The 18933-nt window shown below is 37.3% G+C and overlaps 1 protein-coding gene across 8 annotated transcripts in view; it reads right to left on the bottom strand.

Annotated features, from left to right (window-relative positions):
- Positions 1–18557, bottom strand: part of SYNCRIP (synaptotagmin binding, cytoplasmic RNA interacting protein) — a 23288-nt gene extending 4731 nt beyond the window's left edge. For 2 of the 8 annotated variants that reach the window (XM_009887481.1, XM_009887477.1), the window contains exons 1-9: positions 18404–18551; positions 17396–17514; positions 17103–17210; positions 15272–15385; positions 15014–15190; positions 9791–9926; positions 8787–8887; positions 3670–3819; positions 2261–2382 (exon numbers count right to left, since the gene is read on the bottom strand). In XM_009887481.1, coding sequence (XP_009885783.1) covers positions 2261–2382; positions 3670–3819; positions 8787–8887; positions 9791–9926; positions 15014–15190; positions 15272–15385; positions 17103–17210; positions 17396–17514; positions 18404–18551 — 1175 coding nt within the window. Of the gene's footprint in view, positions 1–2260; positions 2383–3669; positions 3820–8681; positions 8888–9790; positions 9927–15013; positions 15191–15271; positions 15386–17102; positions 17211–17395; positions 17515–18403 lie in introns of those variants that run through there. The other 6 variants (XM_009887480.1, XM_009887479.1, XM_009887484.1 and 3 more) reach the window with 5 other exon arrangements.
- Positions 18558–18933: the final 376 nt, after the last annotated feature.

Below are 18933 nucleotides of genomic sequence, written 5' to 3' on the forward strand. Positions count from 1 at the left end.
CATCCTAAGCCCACGATTGTTCTGGAGATCTAACTGCCTTAGCTCTCTAAAAGCCAGATTCTATGAAAGCATACAACTAGTAGCTCAACTGCTCTGACACTGCTGTGACTTTACATGCACTTTCTAATGAGGTCTCCACTGTCAAGTCTTCTCATCCCTTCTATTCAAATTTCAGATGGAGACAGCTTCATAATGATCACAAACATTTTACCCTTTTATCTACATATTCAAGTTTGGTTTTTTCCTCACATATAGTTTTACGTGGCTAACAGAACTCAAACAGATGTGCTAAAAAGCAAAGTAACTTACACAGACTAAGAATGCTACTCCTGACAGCCACAAGTCGTTTCAAACAGCAAAGGCACAACGTAAAATGCTTCTTACTGATTAAATAGTCACTTTTATGCAAGCAGGTAAGATGACTAACTATATTAATACACAAATCAAAATCAATCTATAGTTATATGGAAGCTTCCAGAAAAGCTTTTTTTACAACTGTAAATATAGTACAAACTACATATTACCTCTAAGATCTTAAGATGTCACTCCAAACTTCTCAAATAACGAGGATACAAACTTAATAATACACATATCCTTCTATTCCCTCATCTTTTGGAATACTAAGAAAATTAAAAGCCCTTACAAGTCACTGATGAACAGTACACTCAAAACCTAAACATGCCTAGAGTTTAATCAAGCTAGCTCCCTTTCTACTATCTTAACAGTTCAGAAAAATAAAGGTACACAGAGAATTCCCAAATGAAAGAACCAGAAAGAGGAACTGAATTAAGTGGCACTACTGTACCTCTGACTAGAAGAGCAAGAGAGGCAGCCCTACTTTACCTACCTCCACAAAATGAGACATGTGCATCTTAAATAATAAAAGGGGAGGGGATGCAGATAACATACAGCATATTAACATTAGAAGTGACACATGCCAGAAGATTTCCAGTGTTATAAATACATGCATGCTATCCAGAAGTAATAAATCTGGGTCTCAGATAATCTGCAGAGAACAGTTGGGGGGTGGGGGGAAAAAAAAATAAATCACACAGCATTATGACTGATGAAGTGCATTTTAAGAAAATCTTCCTTTTCATCACTGGAAACCAGCCATTATTAGACCCTGAATACCAAGCTAGCAAAACTGTATACTGCAGTATGATAATGTTTTTTTGGCATTACTCAAATTCAATGAGAAAAAGCATTATCTCCAACCAGAGACAACACAACCATGCAGACAACTGCCTGCATTGAGGGGTAAGTTGTGCAACTTTATACATTTTATAACTTAATTTAATTAACAGGTATTTTTGGTGGTGTTGCCAAGATACAGAATACACAGAAAGAAATAAAGTTGTATCACCAAAAGATTTAAGCAGAAGAGAAAAGGCCTGCCTGGCACAGAAGAGAAGCAAAAGAAAAAAGAAGAAATCTACTTCTTACAGTAACACCAGATGCCCAAGAAAGAAGAACAAAAGGGCCAAGAAAGTTACGAGAACTATAAGCAGGGCAAACTTAACCAATTCCATGTGTACAGTAGGTCACCATCTGGAGATCTGTATTAATCCGGTAACCTCACTATTCTGTCTTCTTGGATGCTGCACAGCAGCACTAGCAGAAGTTATTTTTGGAAATAAGGTGGGGGAGGGAAGATGGTTAGGAAAGCTACAAGATATCCAAGAAGAAAAACACATGAGAACGTTAAGCAGAACACAATACCAAGAAATGCCGCCTTTTTTTTTTTTTGCGATATTCAGCATTTATTAGTGCAAGGTATCTCTTAGTATGAGTTTACAAGCTTCATAAGCAGATCTGTCTTCTGGAAGTGGGAAAAAAGAATGTCAGGATCCTCGTTTCAGTGGTTACTTTACTATAAAGGGGGAGGGCTGTACCAGTACTGCTAAGCCAGCTGGGAGGAGCACATGGTGCTAAGTTCATCCACATGACATATCAGTGCAGAAGTACACGAAAGTTTAGAAGAAAAAGTGGTGTGTACGTTTCATGACCTTCAAACATTTCCTCTGGTGCTCTCACACCCAATGAGCACAGCAAAACAGTTACCTGAATTCTCACCAACACCACTACTAAGTCTTAAGTTTAAAAGGAAACAACATAAATTAATCCAAAAATTTCAGAGAAGCCAGAAAACCTATGTACACTATAATACACCTACTAAAATACCCAGAAGTTCTAATTCTGTAGGAGTGTACATGTCTTTCAGAAGTAATACAACATATGTGCATGCATTTACACTTACATCTGATTTTTAGCCGCTTGTCTCTGAGCTTTCCGTTCTTTCCTTTTTTGATCTGGTGGCTTAGCAAAAACAATTTCAATGTTTTCTCCCTCTAAATCTTTGCCATTCATTTCTTCCATTGCCTAAAGGAATTAACCAGACTTTAAATATACTTCTAAGCATATCTGAAGTTATTAATTTTATTCTATCTTTTAGAGCACACATTATTTTAAAATTTGTTATCCAGAGCTAAAATAACCATGCAAAGCTAGAATTTATTATTTTTTTTTAAAATAATCAGACAGCATAGTATTGTGGGTTCCAGAGTTATGCATTTCCTCTTAACTTGGCTGTCAAACCCAAGATTGCATGTATCGGTTTAGAAATCTTCCACTCAAAACTGTAAATACGCTTCAATCTTTGCGAGCTGTTTCGATTAATGCAGTGGTGAAACTGTCCTCTGAGAGTACAGATTTTGGAGGTAATAAATTTCTAATGTCAGCACACATGCAAACACTACTACAGCTAGAGATCAGTATATGTTTTTATTCCTTTATTTCACTTGTAATAAACGAAACTTTCTTTTCAAACCAGAAGCCAAAAATAAGAATTTAACAGTCTCATTCTGACCACACACACAAAAAAAAAAACCACCCAAACCCAAAATAAACCCCACGAACACATGCACGACTACCATGGGTCACAGTAATTGCTACAAGTTCAGTTCAAGCAGGGTAATCCTAAAGATTATACCACTTTTAGGAACTCTACACAACTAAGCCTTGATGGGGATACATATCCTATGAAAAGACTCCATTTTCCTAAGCATCTGCTATAAGGCATCTGGATGAGTAAGAAAAACTGAATCTCCTGGTATCCTGCATCCTCCCACAGAACATAAAAAAGTAGATACACTATAGGCAGGTGAGGAATTACACTTTCCCTTCCTAATGACAGATGACAGGAGAAAAAACACCAAGACCAGTCTAGCAAAATCCAGGAATGACAATTACTCAATTGTCCAGCACCTCTCATCAAAAGAAAAGGTGCTTATTCCACACCATAAAAAAGTAATTATGTTCCTGGAAAATACAGAGGTTTTATCATCTTCCCCAGAGAAACTGCTTTAGATTCTACCAATAATTTGTTGAAAAGAGTCATTCATTTCTGGCACTCCAGTTTCAAACAATACACAATGATTATCTTAGACACTCATCAGCAGAATTACTTTGGATAGGTGGATCTAAGATCCACTCTTCAAGCTTGCAACTGCATCTTCCTAGGAGACTCCCAGAGAGGACACAATTACAGTGACAGCATGTTACCAGTTCTCCAGACAGACCTTTTCCTTAAGTTGAGAGACATATATATCTTCTAAATGTTATGAGTAGTCACTACTTACATACACAGTTACAGTCCTCTTCACTTACCTTTACAGCACCATCCCGTTCATCAAAATGAATGAAAGCATAGTCTTTTAGCTTCTTCACTCGCTCTAGCTTTCCAAATTGACTGAAGGCCTTTTCTAGTATCTCCTCTGTTACAGTATTGGCAAGATTGCGTACAAACAAAACTTTTACCTAAAAAATAAAAAAATAAAAAAGATTAGGACTTAGAAGTATGATCTAGTTCTAAAACACAAAATGAAGTTTTGCAAGTCACTGCTAGTGCCAGTACTGAAAACATCACTACATTTTATATACATATACATGAATATGTATATTTATATATCCATACAGCATGAGTTGGCTCCAAAATACCCTGACTGATAGAAATATTCGACCTGTTTTCAAACACAATCACACAGTATTAGTATCCTGAAAGTCAATCCAATTTGTGTTAACGTTTAAAAGAATCCTAGCAGCAGTAATTTTCAACTCAGAACACTTTCAAACTTGAAAGATGGCAACCAGGATTTGTTACACACAAAATAATTAACTTATCAAAACATTTCATTGTTTAGACAGGTTTTTGCTCAGGTATTTGCAGAACAGTCATCACTATAATATCTAGGTCAGAGGTGACAGGCCTGCAGCTCTCAAGCTGCTTAACTTGTGGCTCCCATGCCATAGCTACACCAAATACCTAGCATCAGGACTGTGCTTGCCCGAGGAGCACTCAGTGACCTGAATTCACAGCTAGAAGACAGAACGCAGACAGAAGGGGATGCTAAGGCTGACACTGCCAAGTCACCCTTGGACTTTCTCACAAGTCAAACTGTGTCCTTCCCTTGAGGAACAGCTACCTCCAAATAACTCTGAAAGTCTGTTCCCTCCCCCAGCTCTCTAAAGCATGCAATATGGCTCTTAAGCTACACAAAGACTGCTAGGCAACTTTTCAGATCAGAGAGGATGGTTATCTTTCAATTATTGAGATATGCCCTGTTAACTGCCTGATAGCGACTAAATAATCTATATAAAGTTTCACCAACCACCAACTGCTTACAATAAAGAAAATACAGAGCAGTCTGACAAAAGCTTAAACCACTCTTATCTGATATAGCAGACAACATACACTGGACACCAGGAATCACATGTTAGTGACCTGTTTCTATTCAAAGACTTGTCCTTGCAGCCACACTGAAGTTGCATGACATGACCCTAAATGAGCATGTTTGCATGTCATCCATGAGTTCTCACAATTTACAAGCCTCTCTGACTTGTTGGGGAGAGTTCCTTCCATACACTGCCACCATGCCCTGACAGTCCAGTCACCTCCTACTGCCAAAGAATGCTCAGTCTTACCTTCCTACAGTGCAGCTGCACATCAGCTGCAAAGTCTCCTGCAACTTCCGTTCACATCCCCTCCACTGCTAGTGTTTTCAAACTAGCTGATGACAAAAACTGAATGTTATACATGGCAACACTAACTTTCAGCTCCTAACCCTGAAGGTCAACACAAATAACACGGAGTGCGAAGGAACCAAAGAAAGCCTGCTTCAAAAATTGAAGCAGAGCTATAATCACTACTCCCACCACATATGGGACCTCAATAAATCCAGACACCCTTTTTATAAGGATTACTATGTATTTAAGTTACAAATAAACAGGACTGTCTTCCATAAATCTTTGTCTCACAAGCCAAACTATGATGGGATGCAGGGTTAGGAAGAAGAGATATTACAGATCATAAACCTGACCCAGCGTATCAACTCTGTAGTCTCTGGAAATAGTTACTTTTGCTGATTCTCAGGAGATGATAAAAGTCATAGCCCGCTCCATGAGGAAAACTGCTTCCTATCCTGTGTTAAGCTTCTCCTACACACCTCGATGGTAAGAGAAACTTTTATTTCTTGTAACCCATACGTAACAACCATTTTTAGTAAACTGTCCTAATTGCAATCTTAACCTTATTTAATGAAAATTAATTACAGAAAGTTTTATGGTATAATCAATGGTTTTAAAAGCCGGTAACTTTCAAACAAACATTCCTGATTCTTGTACTTTAGGAAAGGATGAAAACTAAAATCTCACAAGGAACCCTAAGTAGCCTTCACTAGTAAATCCACCATGACTGACATAGTGTCAGCCATGATTAAAAACCTCAAAAATCACCACTTTTTGTTACGAGATGCACTAACACAATATTTTTTACACAAGTAAAAAGTAACTAATTTTTTTTTTTCCTCAGTGTAGACATATCCATTAATCTCTAACAGCTAAAACTTTAACACCTTCAGTCATGTTACAGGTTAAAAGCATAGCTGAACAGGTCAAAGATGTCAAAGCTAGGAGGCAGGATAAAGAAGGTTGAGAAAAGATGAACCCATTTTTATTTCAATTAAACTGTCTAAAAAGGGAAAAAGGAGGGGGAAAAAAAAAAAAAGGAAGTCCTCTTCATTAAGGCTCATAGATTATAGCACCAAGGATCCTTAAATACACACCTAACAAGCAATATACCCAGGAGCAACATTTTGCCATAAAGGCAGAACCTGCTTTTAAAACTGCTTAAGACTAGACTACCCTCAACACTTCTGGGATCTGTTCCTTTTCCTCCTCTTACCTACAGCACAAACACTTCAGACTTCATTACACATTCTCCAAGGGTTACTAGCCACATCTCTTGTCCTGTAATCTACCAGGCAGCCACAAGCATAAGACTTTATTTAACTGCTTAACCTGCCACTCCAGAACGTCCTCTGTAGCCTCAGCCATGATACAGAAATCAAGTAAAACATTAAGAAATTTATCTGCACTACAGGTATAAGAGGCATCAAAGTAAGTAACACTTTGGAGAAATTATGCTATCAACACAGCTACTGGAAGTTGGAAAAAAGTTCCCTTTGGACCAGAAATCAGTTACTTAACCAATTATACTGTGATCTGTCAGTACAAACACTGATCTGTAGCACGTATGTCTAGCTTCAGAATCTAGCTTTCTGCCTCACAGTACTTGGTAGGTAACGTAACAGCCCATTTAACTGCACATCCATAGAGTACCCTCCACAACATTTAAGCAAAAGTCTGGAGGAGAAAGGAAACAAGGCTCAAGTAAACATTTCAGAAGTTTAAATTAAATGCGTAGGTGTCCATATATTGATGAAATGACATGCTGCTTCTGCGAGGTATTCAGCACAACACTGTTCACCTTCTGGCTACAAACGTGAATTTGTCTTCCCCATGGTTTGCTCTTATGGATTTACTTTTCTAGCAGTCTTGACAAGAAAACCACTGGGATCAGATGATTATTCTGATAAAAGTAATCTACTCCTCCCACTCAGTGTTTTCTCCAGAGCCTTCTGCCACAGGAATGTGTAAGACAACAAGGGTCAATAGCTCTCCCTTTGCTCCCGACTGACAGTACTCAGATGTAATGACAGCCAACCTGCAGCTCACATCTGAGAGATTATTGACTGCAGCAACAGCTCAGCTGCTCTTTCTCTTAGGAGAAACATGGCAATTAACAACAGAAAGTAAACCAAACACTTCCAGAAGCGCCAGATGTTCTCCACTTTTTCAGTATTCTCAATCACATACTTTCACTTTTCCATATGCCTTCAACCCAAGCTCCACGCCCTATCTTTGGCATATGGCAGAAGAAGTATAGAAGTTGATTTACTGCACATTTTCCATATTTATGTTTCATCCCTTTTCATGTCCCATTTCAAATAAAAAAAATACAAGGCATTCAAAAAACTGCATATTAAATGGGGCAAACCACTATTAAGCTTTAACTTTGTTAGCTTTTCGTTCCCCACATCTATAAACCTACTTAGGAAAAATACCTGATTATGTCCCCTATCGCTTCCTGCTCATCTAATTCAGTCATGTCAGCAGAAGTTCCTGCTAATTTATTTTAACAGGTCGCTGGATTAGTTCTCTTCTCTTTTGAGCCAAGAAACTGAACAGATAAATAGGCTGCCTTATTTAGGAAGTGCCACCTTCAACAAATTTTACCTGCAAGCCTCTTCCCCACTGCTGATAAGCCTATGATGCCGGGCAAGAAATATGAAGTCTGCAGACAGGGTAGTCCAAAAGCTTCTGTAATATCTCTATTACAAAAGCAGCTTTTTCCCTAACATGAGCCCCCACCCCAAACCCTTTTCCCTTATGGCTCACCAAAGAGGAGATCCCAGCCAAGCTATCTTACTAGGTCCATCAAAGTAGGACTCCAGCAAGTGACGTGTCTCAGGTGAGAGTAAAAGCACAGACGAAAAGCAAGCAAAGAGAAAGAGATAAGGATATGGGCTAGCTAGGAGTTTCCATTAAACAACTCAGCTACACAACATAACTGAAAAAAGACAGGGTTGGGCATTATCTGACAAAAAAAACCCAAACATCAGGTAATTCGTTTCTGGCAACACATCACAAATATATAAAACAACTGCTAGAACATACTTGAAGATGGTAACAGTTCAGACTTCAGTTTTAGTGAAATATTAAAAAACTAAACTATTACTAGTCTTAATATTTGAAGGAATTAACCCCCCCCAAAACCCAAAGATACAAAGTTCCAAATACAAACTAACTGCCTAACTTCTAAGAAGTAACTGCTAAAGGCAACTTTGAAAATACGTTTATGCATCTTACTGACACGTTCCAGTTCTGAAGCGATAAAGATATAGTTCCAGGGTTAAAAAGAATTAAGGCTTGTTCTGTGATCATATCTAGATTTCTGTCCCTCCAAATATTAAGCTACAAAACTATTTCAACTTTTGGAGTCATCACCACCACTTCCAGATGAGAAATTAACTACATCAGGCCTATGTGTCATTTTGGCAAAAATTGTGTTCAACATTCAGCCTTGGGAGCACAAAATAACATCAGTCAATAGAGTTTTTAAATTCTCATCAATTCTAGACTGTATTCATACTTTTACCATCTCACGACATCTCTGTCAGAAAGGCTGAAAGATGCTATTTAAACTTAGGCTTATGTCAGGAAGTACTTCCTTTTGAATGAGGCACTTTAAATGTATTATGGTTCCCTTACAGCTTTATTACCTTTGCCATGACTTCAGGATCTGGGTCTTCTATAGGGTCAGCCCATTCAACCGTAACAACGTTTCCCCAAACTTTCACTTTGCCACTCATTAACCTACGTCTGGCCTGAGCAGCAGTTTTGTGATCTTCGTATTCAAGGAAACAGAAACCCCGGTTCTTTTTCTTGTCATCAGGTTGATGATACAATATGACATCTGTAAGACCCTCTGAAATTAAGAAAAATATTTATTTGTTATGGCTTTGATGCAAGAATTTGTATTATAAAGTAGGGATTATCTTTCTGGTAAGTTTGCATCTGACAAGTGGTTCCAAAAGACAAACACACTAGACTTTTGAGACTGCATACATACTAAAATTTCCGTACATTCAGGGCCAACATTTTAAAAGAGAGAAATTAAGACTATCCTGACCTAGGTTCCTTATTATTAAGTGAAGAAAGCTTAGTAGCTATGGAAGAGTACCTTTCCTCTAACTGAATGGAGAAGAGGTAAGGGCATCGAAAAGTTGTGCTTTCTCAGTTCTCTTCTCAAACCCTTAAGTCGCACCACCTATCAGCATGTGTTGTTTCCATGGACGTCTAAACAACAAGAAGTCAAACTTGCATGATTTTAAGACATCTGAAAAGTTTCAGTGTTGCTTCAAGGAACCTAAAGTATATCATTCAGTACCAGAGAAATCCCTTAAGTGTTACTTTTGCCCCAGTTTATACACCGTTATCAAGAAGAGATCCTTATCAAATCACTGAAGAATTCTGAAGCACAGAACTAGTTATGTTCTCCAACCTGCTTCAGTTTTGTCTTGAAAAGTTTTAAAACACCCATTAGTATTGAAATAATTAAATCATCTATTTCTTCGAATGGCTTTTTTAAATGTGACACACTTATTCTCTAGTTAAAACTTGGAACCACACATCTACTCTGATGTTTCAGCCCTCAGCACAACAGTTAAAAAAAAAAAAAAAATCACTTAAAAGTCAAGAGAAATGCTAAGCGGTCTTCATTTGAAATCATCATCATCATTCAACCATAAACCAAAAGATGGTGAAGAGGGTTTATCACTGATCATGTTTGACATCTCTCCAGCTCTACAAAACACAGTTACTGACTTACCTGTTACTTTGCTAAATTCTTCAACAATTTGCTCCTTGGTTTTACTCTTAGGAATAGAACCAACAAAAAGCCTATTATTGGCAACAGAGATGCATACACCAATGTGTTTTCCAGAACGAATTTCATGGTTGTTGTACTGAAAGAAAAATAATTGGACAGTCATCAGCTACAGATAATTTTCACTCCCCTCCAACAGCAGCATACCAAATATTTTACTTTTGCAAACACAGTATTCAGTATTATATTAAATTATTTGGAGTTTAACGCATTCTTATGATGAATATTCAACTGTTCTCAAGTATACCCATGTCCTCCAAGATATCTCAAAAATTTCAGCCAACAATTATCATTCCTTTCTTGTTCAAGCCTCTGTCTTGATACATGTTTCTTTAGAGAGTTTTTCACATAGAACATGAAAGGTAAATCTTATGTCCATGTCATCAAGGTCAAGGCTTCTCCCTTCACAACAGTGCAAACAAAAATGCAAGTTCCTCTCTAGATTGCATCTATGAATTCTTGAATTGCATATAATCCAAGACAGGAGTTACAATAAAGTCAGATTCCCTTCTAAAGTTCCATAGTTAACAAAAGAAGGAGCCGTGATCAGGTCTTCTCCACAAAATGTGCAAAAGCAATTAGCAAATACTTTCCAAAGCACATAGCTTATGCACGTAAAGATAGTAAACAGCAAGAAGAACTGTCTACTGATTTGAAATCCTAAGACTTCTGTTCAAATGCTCCTCCCATAACAGATTGTTTAGAAGACACCCTGAACAAGTCAGCAGTTTAAGGGAAAAAAAAAAAAAGTATTACTGTAGACATCTGTTGACAAAAAATGCCTTTCATTGAGATGCAGACACAGATATGCATCATCCAAATAAGCAGCAGGGAGGTCAACTGGTGGTACATCAACCCCTTTCCAACTGGAAGCCCTGCAACAGACAGTTCTTTAGCTAGGAAAATATATTTTGTGGTCAACATCTTATTGACAAGTAGTAGGACAGCTTTTTAATTTAATTTAATCTAGTTATTTATTCTACGAGTTATTTTGTGTTTGGTGGTAAACCTTCGTGCATAAGTTCTCCCACACGCCTTCTTGCTTTGTGCACTAAAATCAGCTATTTTAGTGAATTAAGACGTTTATTTGTTTATATTTATCTCTTGCAAACAAAAACTACATCATTGAAAATTTTCAAAGCTAGACAACTGTACCAGAAGTGAGCTAAAAGAACCGTACACATGAAAAGGATCTGGAGTGGCATCTTCCCAACTAATTATGTCTCAAAACATAGTAGTATACAGTAAAAGGCTTCTGTATCCATATCTGGTGCCCACATGGCAGAGGAATAGTTGATTTTGAAGTAGGAAACAGCTGCACAGGAAGACCGTACATATACATTATATTTACGGTCACTAACAGACTTATACACATTAATGAAAAGACAGATTACAGTAGCTTAAAAAAAAAAATCCTTTAAAGAAACACCTTTTAAAAAGCTGACAGTCTAATTATTCTGGAAACAAGACACAAACTGGTTCTTCATTAACTGAAGTGTACACTAGGAAACATTTCTTTACACAAGGAAGCATTTTCTTTACCAAGACAGTGGTCAAATACTGGAACAGGCTTCCTAGAGAGGTGGTCAATGCCCCAAACCTGTCAGTGTTTAAGAGGCATTTGGACAATGCCCTTCATAATAATGCTGTAACTTTTGGTCAGCTCTGAAGCAGTCACACAGTTGGACTAGATAATCATTGCAGGTCCCTTCCAACTGAAATATTCTATTCTATATGGATAATAGAAGATATTATCCAATGGTTTCTGTTTGGCTCCACATTTAATCCAAAAAAGAGCCTTTCATACAACTCATGGCAACAAAACAGTATTTCATAATTTAAAAACTTAAAATATTCTACCATTTTGCATTTCCGCATTCACAGTAGCTTCTAGTAGATTTTTCATACTACAGTACGTTACCTACTACTTTTCATTGTTGTATGTTTCTCTTAACACAGAGAAAGCAGTCTTGAATTAGGCACTTTTGAATGTAAAGTTGGAGTTTTTTAGGTAAATAGTTTGCATACCATCTGTAAACTGAGATAAGACATGAACAGGCCCAAATCATGATCTGGGTTAAGTGCCAAAACAGTCAGGCTACCAAATTAGCTATGTCAGCATACTGCTTCTCCCTTCTGTTACCACTGAATCAATGCCCGAAGTTAGTAACAGAGATATTACTACCCTCTAGACACTATTAGAGATATATATTTTCTTCTGCCAAGTTCTATAAGAACCTACTCACAAACAGGTCAAAGTATGCATAAGGTCTGTCTTGTCATTTTATCCACTTAAACTTTCACCAGCAATTTTAGCTTATTTCCAGCAGCAAACGGCAAGTTGTACTGCTATGCACAGCTGGTAAAACGCTTAAGGGACATATTTGTGTAACTCACCTGTACCTGCACTTTAATCAAGCTTACACTTGCTCTAGTCAAAAGTACACTGTATGCTACTATAGTTTTCAGTATGTTTTCCTACATGCTTCATCTCAAGTATTTATCCTGTACATGTCTACGGTAACCTTAATCACTCAGAAATCTTTTGAAAAACTGAAATCTAACAACTGCATATGAAATAGGAGGGAGAAGTGTATGTGAGCAAAAGAATACAACTGGAGTTACAATTCTTAACTCAAAACAGTATAAAACAGAAGGTAAACACTAACATTGTAACAGGAAAAAAATGCCTGAGGTTAAAAAAATAAAACAAACTTAAAAAAAATCGTATTTCTGATAGTCAGCGCTTGTGTGAACAGCATTTGAGATGCCATTTCTACTTAACCAGCAAGGGTTAACCACACTGGATTAAGTACCAGACATAAAATTAACTACTGTTCACATCTGTAAATATTCTCAGTCTCAGGCCACAGCATCACTCCATTTTTGTCTCAAGCACAGCCCCAAAAGTATTTCAAACACAATTTAGGGAATTCTTCCCTCTTTTAAGCGGCTTAAAAATGCACATGCATAACAAGATCAAGGCTCCAACCTTTTAAATTGCAAGATTTCTTCTGGTTAATGAATAAGATAAGCCAACATTACGTTGGGTATATCACAAAATTTTAGTTCAGTTTTACATTAAGTTGTTAGAAAGACTGTGGATGATATGACAGCCACGCGAGTATGACTTGTATGCAAAATATGTTACACCAACTGCAGGAGCCTGAAGACAGGTCAGTTTATTCTCTGCTGCAGTTTGGGTATTGACAAAACCTCATAGCTGTCTCTTATTGCTCAGAAGCCTATAGGCAATCCAGACATTTTTATTCCCATTTTTGCTATACTTCAGAGTCCTGAATGGAAAAAAAAAAAAAAAGCCTCTGGGAAGAAGATGGGAAATAACAAAAGAAGCCCTATTCCGGGGAGTCCAGAAAGCTGAGAAGTTGTGTGCACATCAGAAGACTACCGGTAGTACCAAAAAGAACACTGCCTGTTAAAATATTAGGCTAAATGGCTAGGACCAAGGGTTCAGCATTTCTAAGAGGTCTTTCAGCAGCCTCTCTCATGCATGTGTAACTAATACAAGCGATAGAGCCAAATTTTCAACTGAGCTACACAGCCATATTTTGCTTGTACCCCTGCAAATCATTCCTAGACAACTTGGGAAACTTATAATACACCACACTATCCAGGTTGGAACCATTCTAAAGATGACAAATGCCACAGGATCCAATTCAAAACTAACCCTGCCCTCAAAGAGGTTAAGGTTAGCATGAAGGCTGAAAAACTGCCGCACCAATCTCAACACTTTTCAACTATTACACTCAGTGGCTATTTAACTGAACACTAGAACACAATGCTTTTTTTTCCCCCCCCTGCATATCAAAAATTAGATATGAAGGGACATCAAGTACGTCCTTCCCTTGTATTGTTCAGTGGAAGGCTAGGATCTGATGTTACTTTTATGGAAACACAACCTGAATGACTTCAGAGCATGCTGCCTTTAAGCAAAATCCAAATAACTGAAGAAAAATTCCTTTTTGTTTGTTTACTAGGTGCTTCTGAGAGTGCATTTGACTTGATTCACCGTTTTGCTAAGTCATGTGCATAACTCTTAAGAGTTCACACAGAATATAAATAGCTTGGTTGACAATGCAAGTACAAAGAGGCATACGCAGTTATCCTCAGAGCATTTGGACTAAACACAGGAACACCAACCGTTCTTACTGAAAAAGCTAAACAGCAGTTATCAGATATTTTTGTACTTCCACTTTTGTAGACATTTCTATAGTTTTCCAAAACACATTCCCATCTTCAGCTTGATTTATCTGCACCAACTCAGTCATATTATTAATATGTCAATAGGGTACCTTAATGGTTTAACACCTACCTTATTAAGAAACAGAAATTTTAACCCTACTATATTAATATGGTATCAGTACACCTCAGAATGAGTATGGTTAGCACTCCTGAGGGGTCATACCTGCACACTGATCTTGGCCATACCCATGTAGTAGCAATCGGCTCAAAGAATTCAAATTAAACTTAACTAGAAAAAACAAAGGAGCAGTGCAAGGATCAGGGTGGTGTTTCTTTCCCCCCCTCTTTTTTAGTGATGGATACTTCACGCATAAAACCTGGAAAGCTTATTAAGAGTAGCCATTCCTTATACCAAACTGTTTCACACCTCTGTGTAAAACAGGGGAAATCTTTTTTAAATCTGGCAGGATTTATGACTTTTTCCAGTCAGTTGCAGCAAGCAGAACAGACCGTAACACTCAAGAGTGATTATTTCTCATCTGAAGTATCTTATGAAATTCTGTGACTTCAGAAACATTTTTCTAGCACGGGGCCCCCTGCTGGTGCAGAAGCAAAGCAGAAATCACTGACAACCTGACTAACACTTCTCTTGCAAGCCAAACATCTCTTCTCTCCAAAACTCATCCAGCTCAGAAGTCACTATTGCTAATACAACTTTTGTTAATAACAAAGGCTCATCTAACCGGACCAAACAGCTGTCCATCAGGTGTCCCTTGCCCATCACTAATACAGCCAGTAAAAATTTATACACAATGTCAAAATATTTTAAAAATAAAAAAAAAGTTTGTGGATATTTATGAAATAATCTAACAAATGACAGTTTCATCTTAAGCATTAGGATCAGGGCAACTGCTTATAAGCTTTTTTTCTTAAAAAAAAAAAAATCCAAGTAAGAAAACTTACCAGTTTAACAGCTTCCTGAGCTGCCTCTTTAGTACAAAAAGTGACAAAAGCATATCCTCTATTTAGACCAGTTAGTGGATCCATCATTAAGCGGAGATCCCATATAGGGCCAGCTTTCTCAAATAACGGAACAAGTTCATCTTCAAACAAGTCTCTTGGAATCTTGCCCACAAATATCTACAACAGACATACAGAGCATTGTTTATAAAAAAAATACTTCCAATGAATAAGAATATAAGGACATAAACATTTCCTTACCTCTGTACCAACAGAAGGTTGTTGTCCTGAATATACAGACTCTGGAGGGGGACCACCATACTTTCTCTGTCCAGTAGTCACATCAAGAGTGTAACCGGTTCTCTCCAAGAGTGCCTTCAAGTAAGAAACTTAAAATTTTAAAATCATGTACAAACTGAGCTAGTTTAGATGCACTTCATTCACAGACATGCTTATAATACCTCCTAAAATGTACTGCTTTGAAACTCCCATAGGCAAACGAGCCTACTGCTAGTACTTCAACAAGAAACTTGCAAAACAATTATTAGAACTATCAGGTAAAGAAACACTCATAGAAAATCAGAGATTCACATAGTTTTCCCAATTCCTTCATTTTCATGCAAAAAAAGAGCCAACAGAATAGTGAGCTTCCCTTTAATTACAAAGATCACAGTCTGAGCCACTTCTTGTTTTGGCATGTCCAATCCTGCAAACATTTATGCACAGGAGTTCCCTTCACTTAATGAGATTACTCATAAGTGTGATGTTAAAGAACACATGTTTAAGTGATTACACCCCTGGAACACTGTACTGACTGCTTCAGGTATCCCACCACTGAAGTGGTAGTACTACTTCCTTTTTCCTCTCCTTCCCTCCTCAAACTCCTTGTGGGCACATAGAGCACCCCAGCACAACTGATCCTATGCTAGGGAGAGATTATATGCTAGAATCACTGCATACAGTTACAGATATACTACCAATTTGAAATGTTAGATAAATTTAGTATGCAAATACATAATGAGAAACTCCTCTGAAATTAGTCTTTCTTAATAATGTTGTAGAAAGACAAATCAACTGTACACACAAAGAAACAGCACATTAAACAAACCTAATTATAGTCAAGAGTTAGTAATTTCACCACTGGAAAATTGCAAAGTTATTTTAAATGCCATAGCCATCAGCAGTAAAAGCTATGCTACTCTAAGTTAGTTAACTGAGTCTTCATACTGTTGTTGTTTTATGTGGTACTGACAAAAACTGTATCAGGTTTTTGAATTTATAATTAATGTCAACCCAGCCTCAAAGTCAGGAGAAAAAAGATTTTCTAGTTTCGCAAGCTACACAATTATTTGCAATATATAACACATTAATTTTGCAGTTTACACATGAAAGTTAAAGATGAAAGATTCTCTCGCTTTTTAAGACATCAACTAAGCATGCTTAGATGGTTTTCCTTTGGTAAAGTTACTCGTCACAGAAGTTTAAAATAAATCATATTATGCCTAACTCTTGAGACAGGAGTCTCTTGCTAGCAGAAGACTTGGTCCAAGAAATAACATGTCCATTATGAAGACAGTTTGGGGTATAGTTTATGAGAACAGTGATTATGCCATAAGAAGTGGGCTAAATCCTAAACCCATTACAATCTGTCTTTTCAGACACACGTGGCATCTCCTCCCTATTGCAGAGTTGCTTTAAACCTGAACTGAAGTAAACAAAAAAAAAAGAAACAAAACCAACCACTAGTAGCTGCAGTTATGCATTCTGAACTCCAAGACATATGCTGACAAGCTTCTGAAAACTTTTAACTATGAAATAGTAGAACTGCCTCAACTAGACATAAAGCAAACTGTCAAACCTTTTCCACTTTTATATACATTCCGTTCAGTTCAGTAATTAATAGTATATTAAGTTTCCTCTTGAAGAGGATGAAGTATAAGATAAAAATCCAAGTGACAGCTTTCAAATAATGACCAATAATCTAAACCAGCCTTTTTAAGAAAAGCACAGTTCCAAAAAAAACAAGGCATCTGTCACAACAGCTTTGGAAAAAACAGATATACTGCATAACTTTTATCTTTTAGGCACATACCTTAATTTTTGCCTCATCTGGTCCTTTGCTAGAATCTGCCACCTTGGTCCCCTGTTTTTCTCTCTGCCTGTATGTCTTCATGACTCCACATAAAAAGGCACTTTTGTTCTGCAAAAGATATATTAATCTTCAGTTCTGAAAACATGACGAGCCAGAATATAATTTTACCTTAAACTAATACAGCACCCCTTTTTACACATCACATATGGATCACTTTAGAGACTTAAGGAAACCTCTTGCCAATCAACTAGCAGTTTATCCCTCAACAATTATTCTAAATTGCTTAACATTACCTGAACGTGTGAGAGATCACTGTCTTTAAACTGCTGAAGCACTGCCAATGCACCTTCTTCATTAAATTCCTTTAAAGCTTCAATAGCTCTTTCATCTAGATCACTATGTGCAACTAGCCCTAGAGAAAAGAAAAAAATTACTAATTACATTTGGGAAGCAATCTTTATTTAACCACGTTTAACCCATCTAACGCATTTCAGTGACCCCTAAATCAATCACTGATTAATGTAAGTTACTAATAACCTAAGAAATCACTTAGCCCTCTTAAAGGTAAAGGTAAATATTTAAGTGTATTTTAACCTTTTTTTCATCAGAAGTGTCAAAAGTTAAGATTCAGAGTAACAGTTACTGCACTTATGGATTTGTTTGACTTCAGTGAAACCCAAATGGTTACATGGGCCAAGGTTATTTCCAATATCCTGAAGCTGAATTCAAAAGGATCTATATCAAAAGCTGACTTAGCTTACCTAGCACTGGTACCTTGGTACATTTTAAGAAAACTATAAAGCCAAACAAACTGCAGCACTAAAATTGACCACCACAATCCAAAAATCAAGCTTTAAAAATGCTAGCTATTACCACATCTGAGGGAACTGAACAATAACCTTTGCATCCACGAGCTCAAATACTATTTCACGAGTACTATTTACATGAGAAGATGAATACCAAGGCTTCAGTTGCTTAGAGTTACCTACAACTACTGTAAAAAATGCACAAACACCACATCACCTACTCCTCCTAAAAATCATCTGTTGCCTACTCCAGCTGTTGCTATGGTCACCTGCATACTCTTTGTCCTTCCCACCCTTTAGCCCAGGTGGCCTGGCCCAAAACTTTTCTCTGAAAAATACTACAAATTAAAGCACTGAATGGAAAACATCCCACAGATTTTGGTAAGACTGCAGTTCCCATACTTTTGGAAACCACAAAAAGTTGCTATTTTAGCCCAAAGACAGCAGAATCCAATAAAATATTGTAAGTGTGGTTTTGCAAGTTTTACATCTTACCTGCAACGTAAATTTCATCTAGTTTTTCAGCAACTTTCTGTGGTAAACCAGCATCAAGCAATGTCTGGAAATGCTCAGAATGGGTAACTGCAGCAGAAGTATCCATGGGCTCTTCAGTACCATTCCCATTAACATGTTCAGTAGCCATGTTTCCAGATATCTGTTCAAATGCAATAAGCATCATAATTAAGCTAAAAATATCTTTAAGTAGAACAATTCAAGTGACAATACATGCATCAGACTGCACTATTCTTGGAAAAGAAAAAAAAAAAAGTATACCACTTCCATGATACTTTTTAGTTTTGGAAGACGCATAAAATTCCTCAAAAGAAGCACTAACACAAAGGAAAGCCCTAACACCACTGCCTAGCGGGGGTGGGGTAGCTTTCACTGCAGGTTTTACACAACCCAGCCAGACACTCTGACTCACCTCCCTCTCTCCGTCTCTCTAACACACTCCCTAAGAGGCTCTGAACAAGTTAGAAATGGAGCAAGAAGCCAATGGCGGGGGTGGGAGGAAGAGCAGACCT

This window comes from Charadrius vociferus, unplaced genomic scaffold, assembly GCF_000708025.1.
Source record: "Charadrius vociferus isolate BGI_N301 unplaced genomic scaffold, ASM70802v2 scaffold185, whole genome shotgun sequence".
Taxonomy (NCBI): Eukaryota; Metazoa; Chordata; class Aves; order Charadriiformes; family Charadriidae; genus Charadrius; species Charadrius vociferus.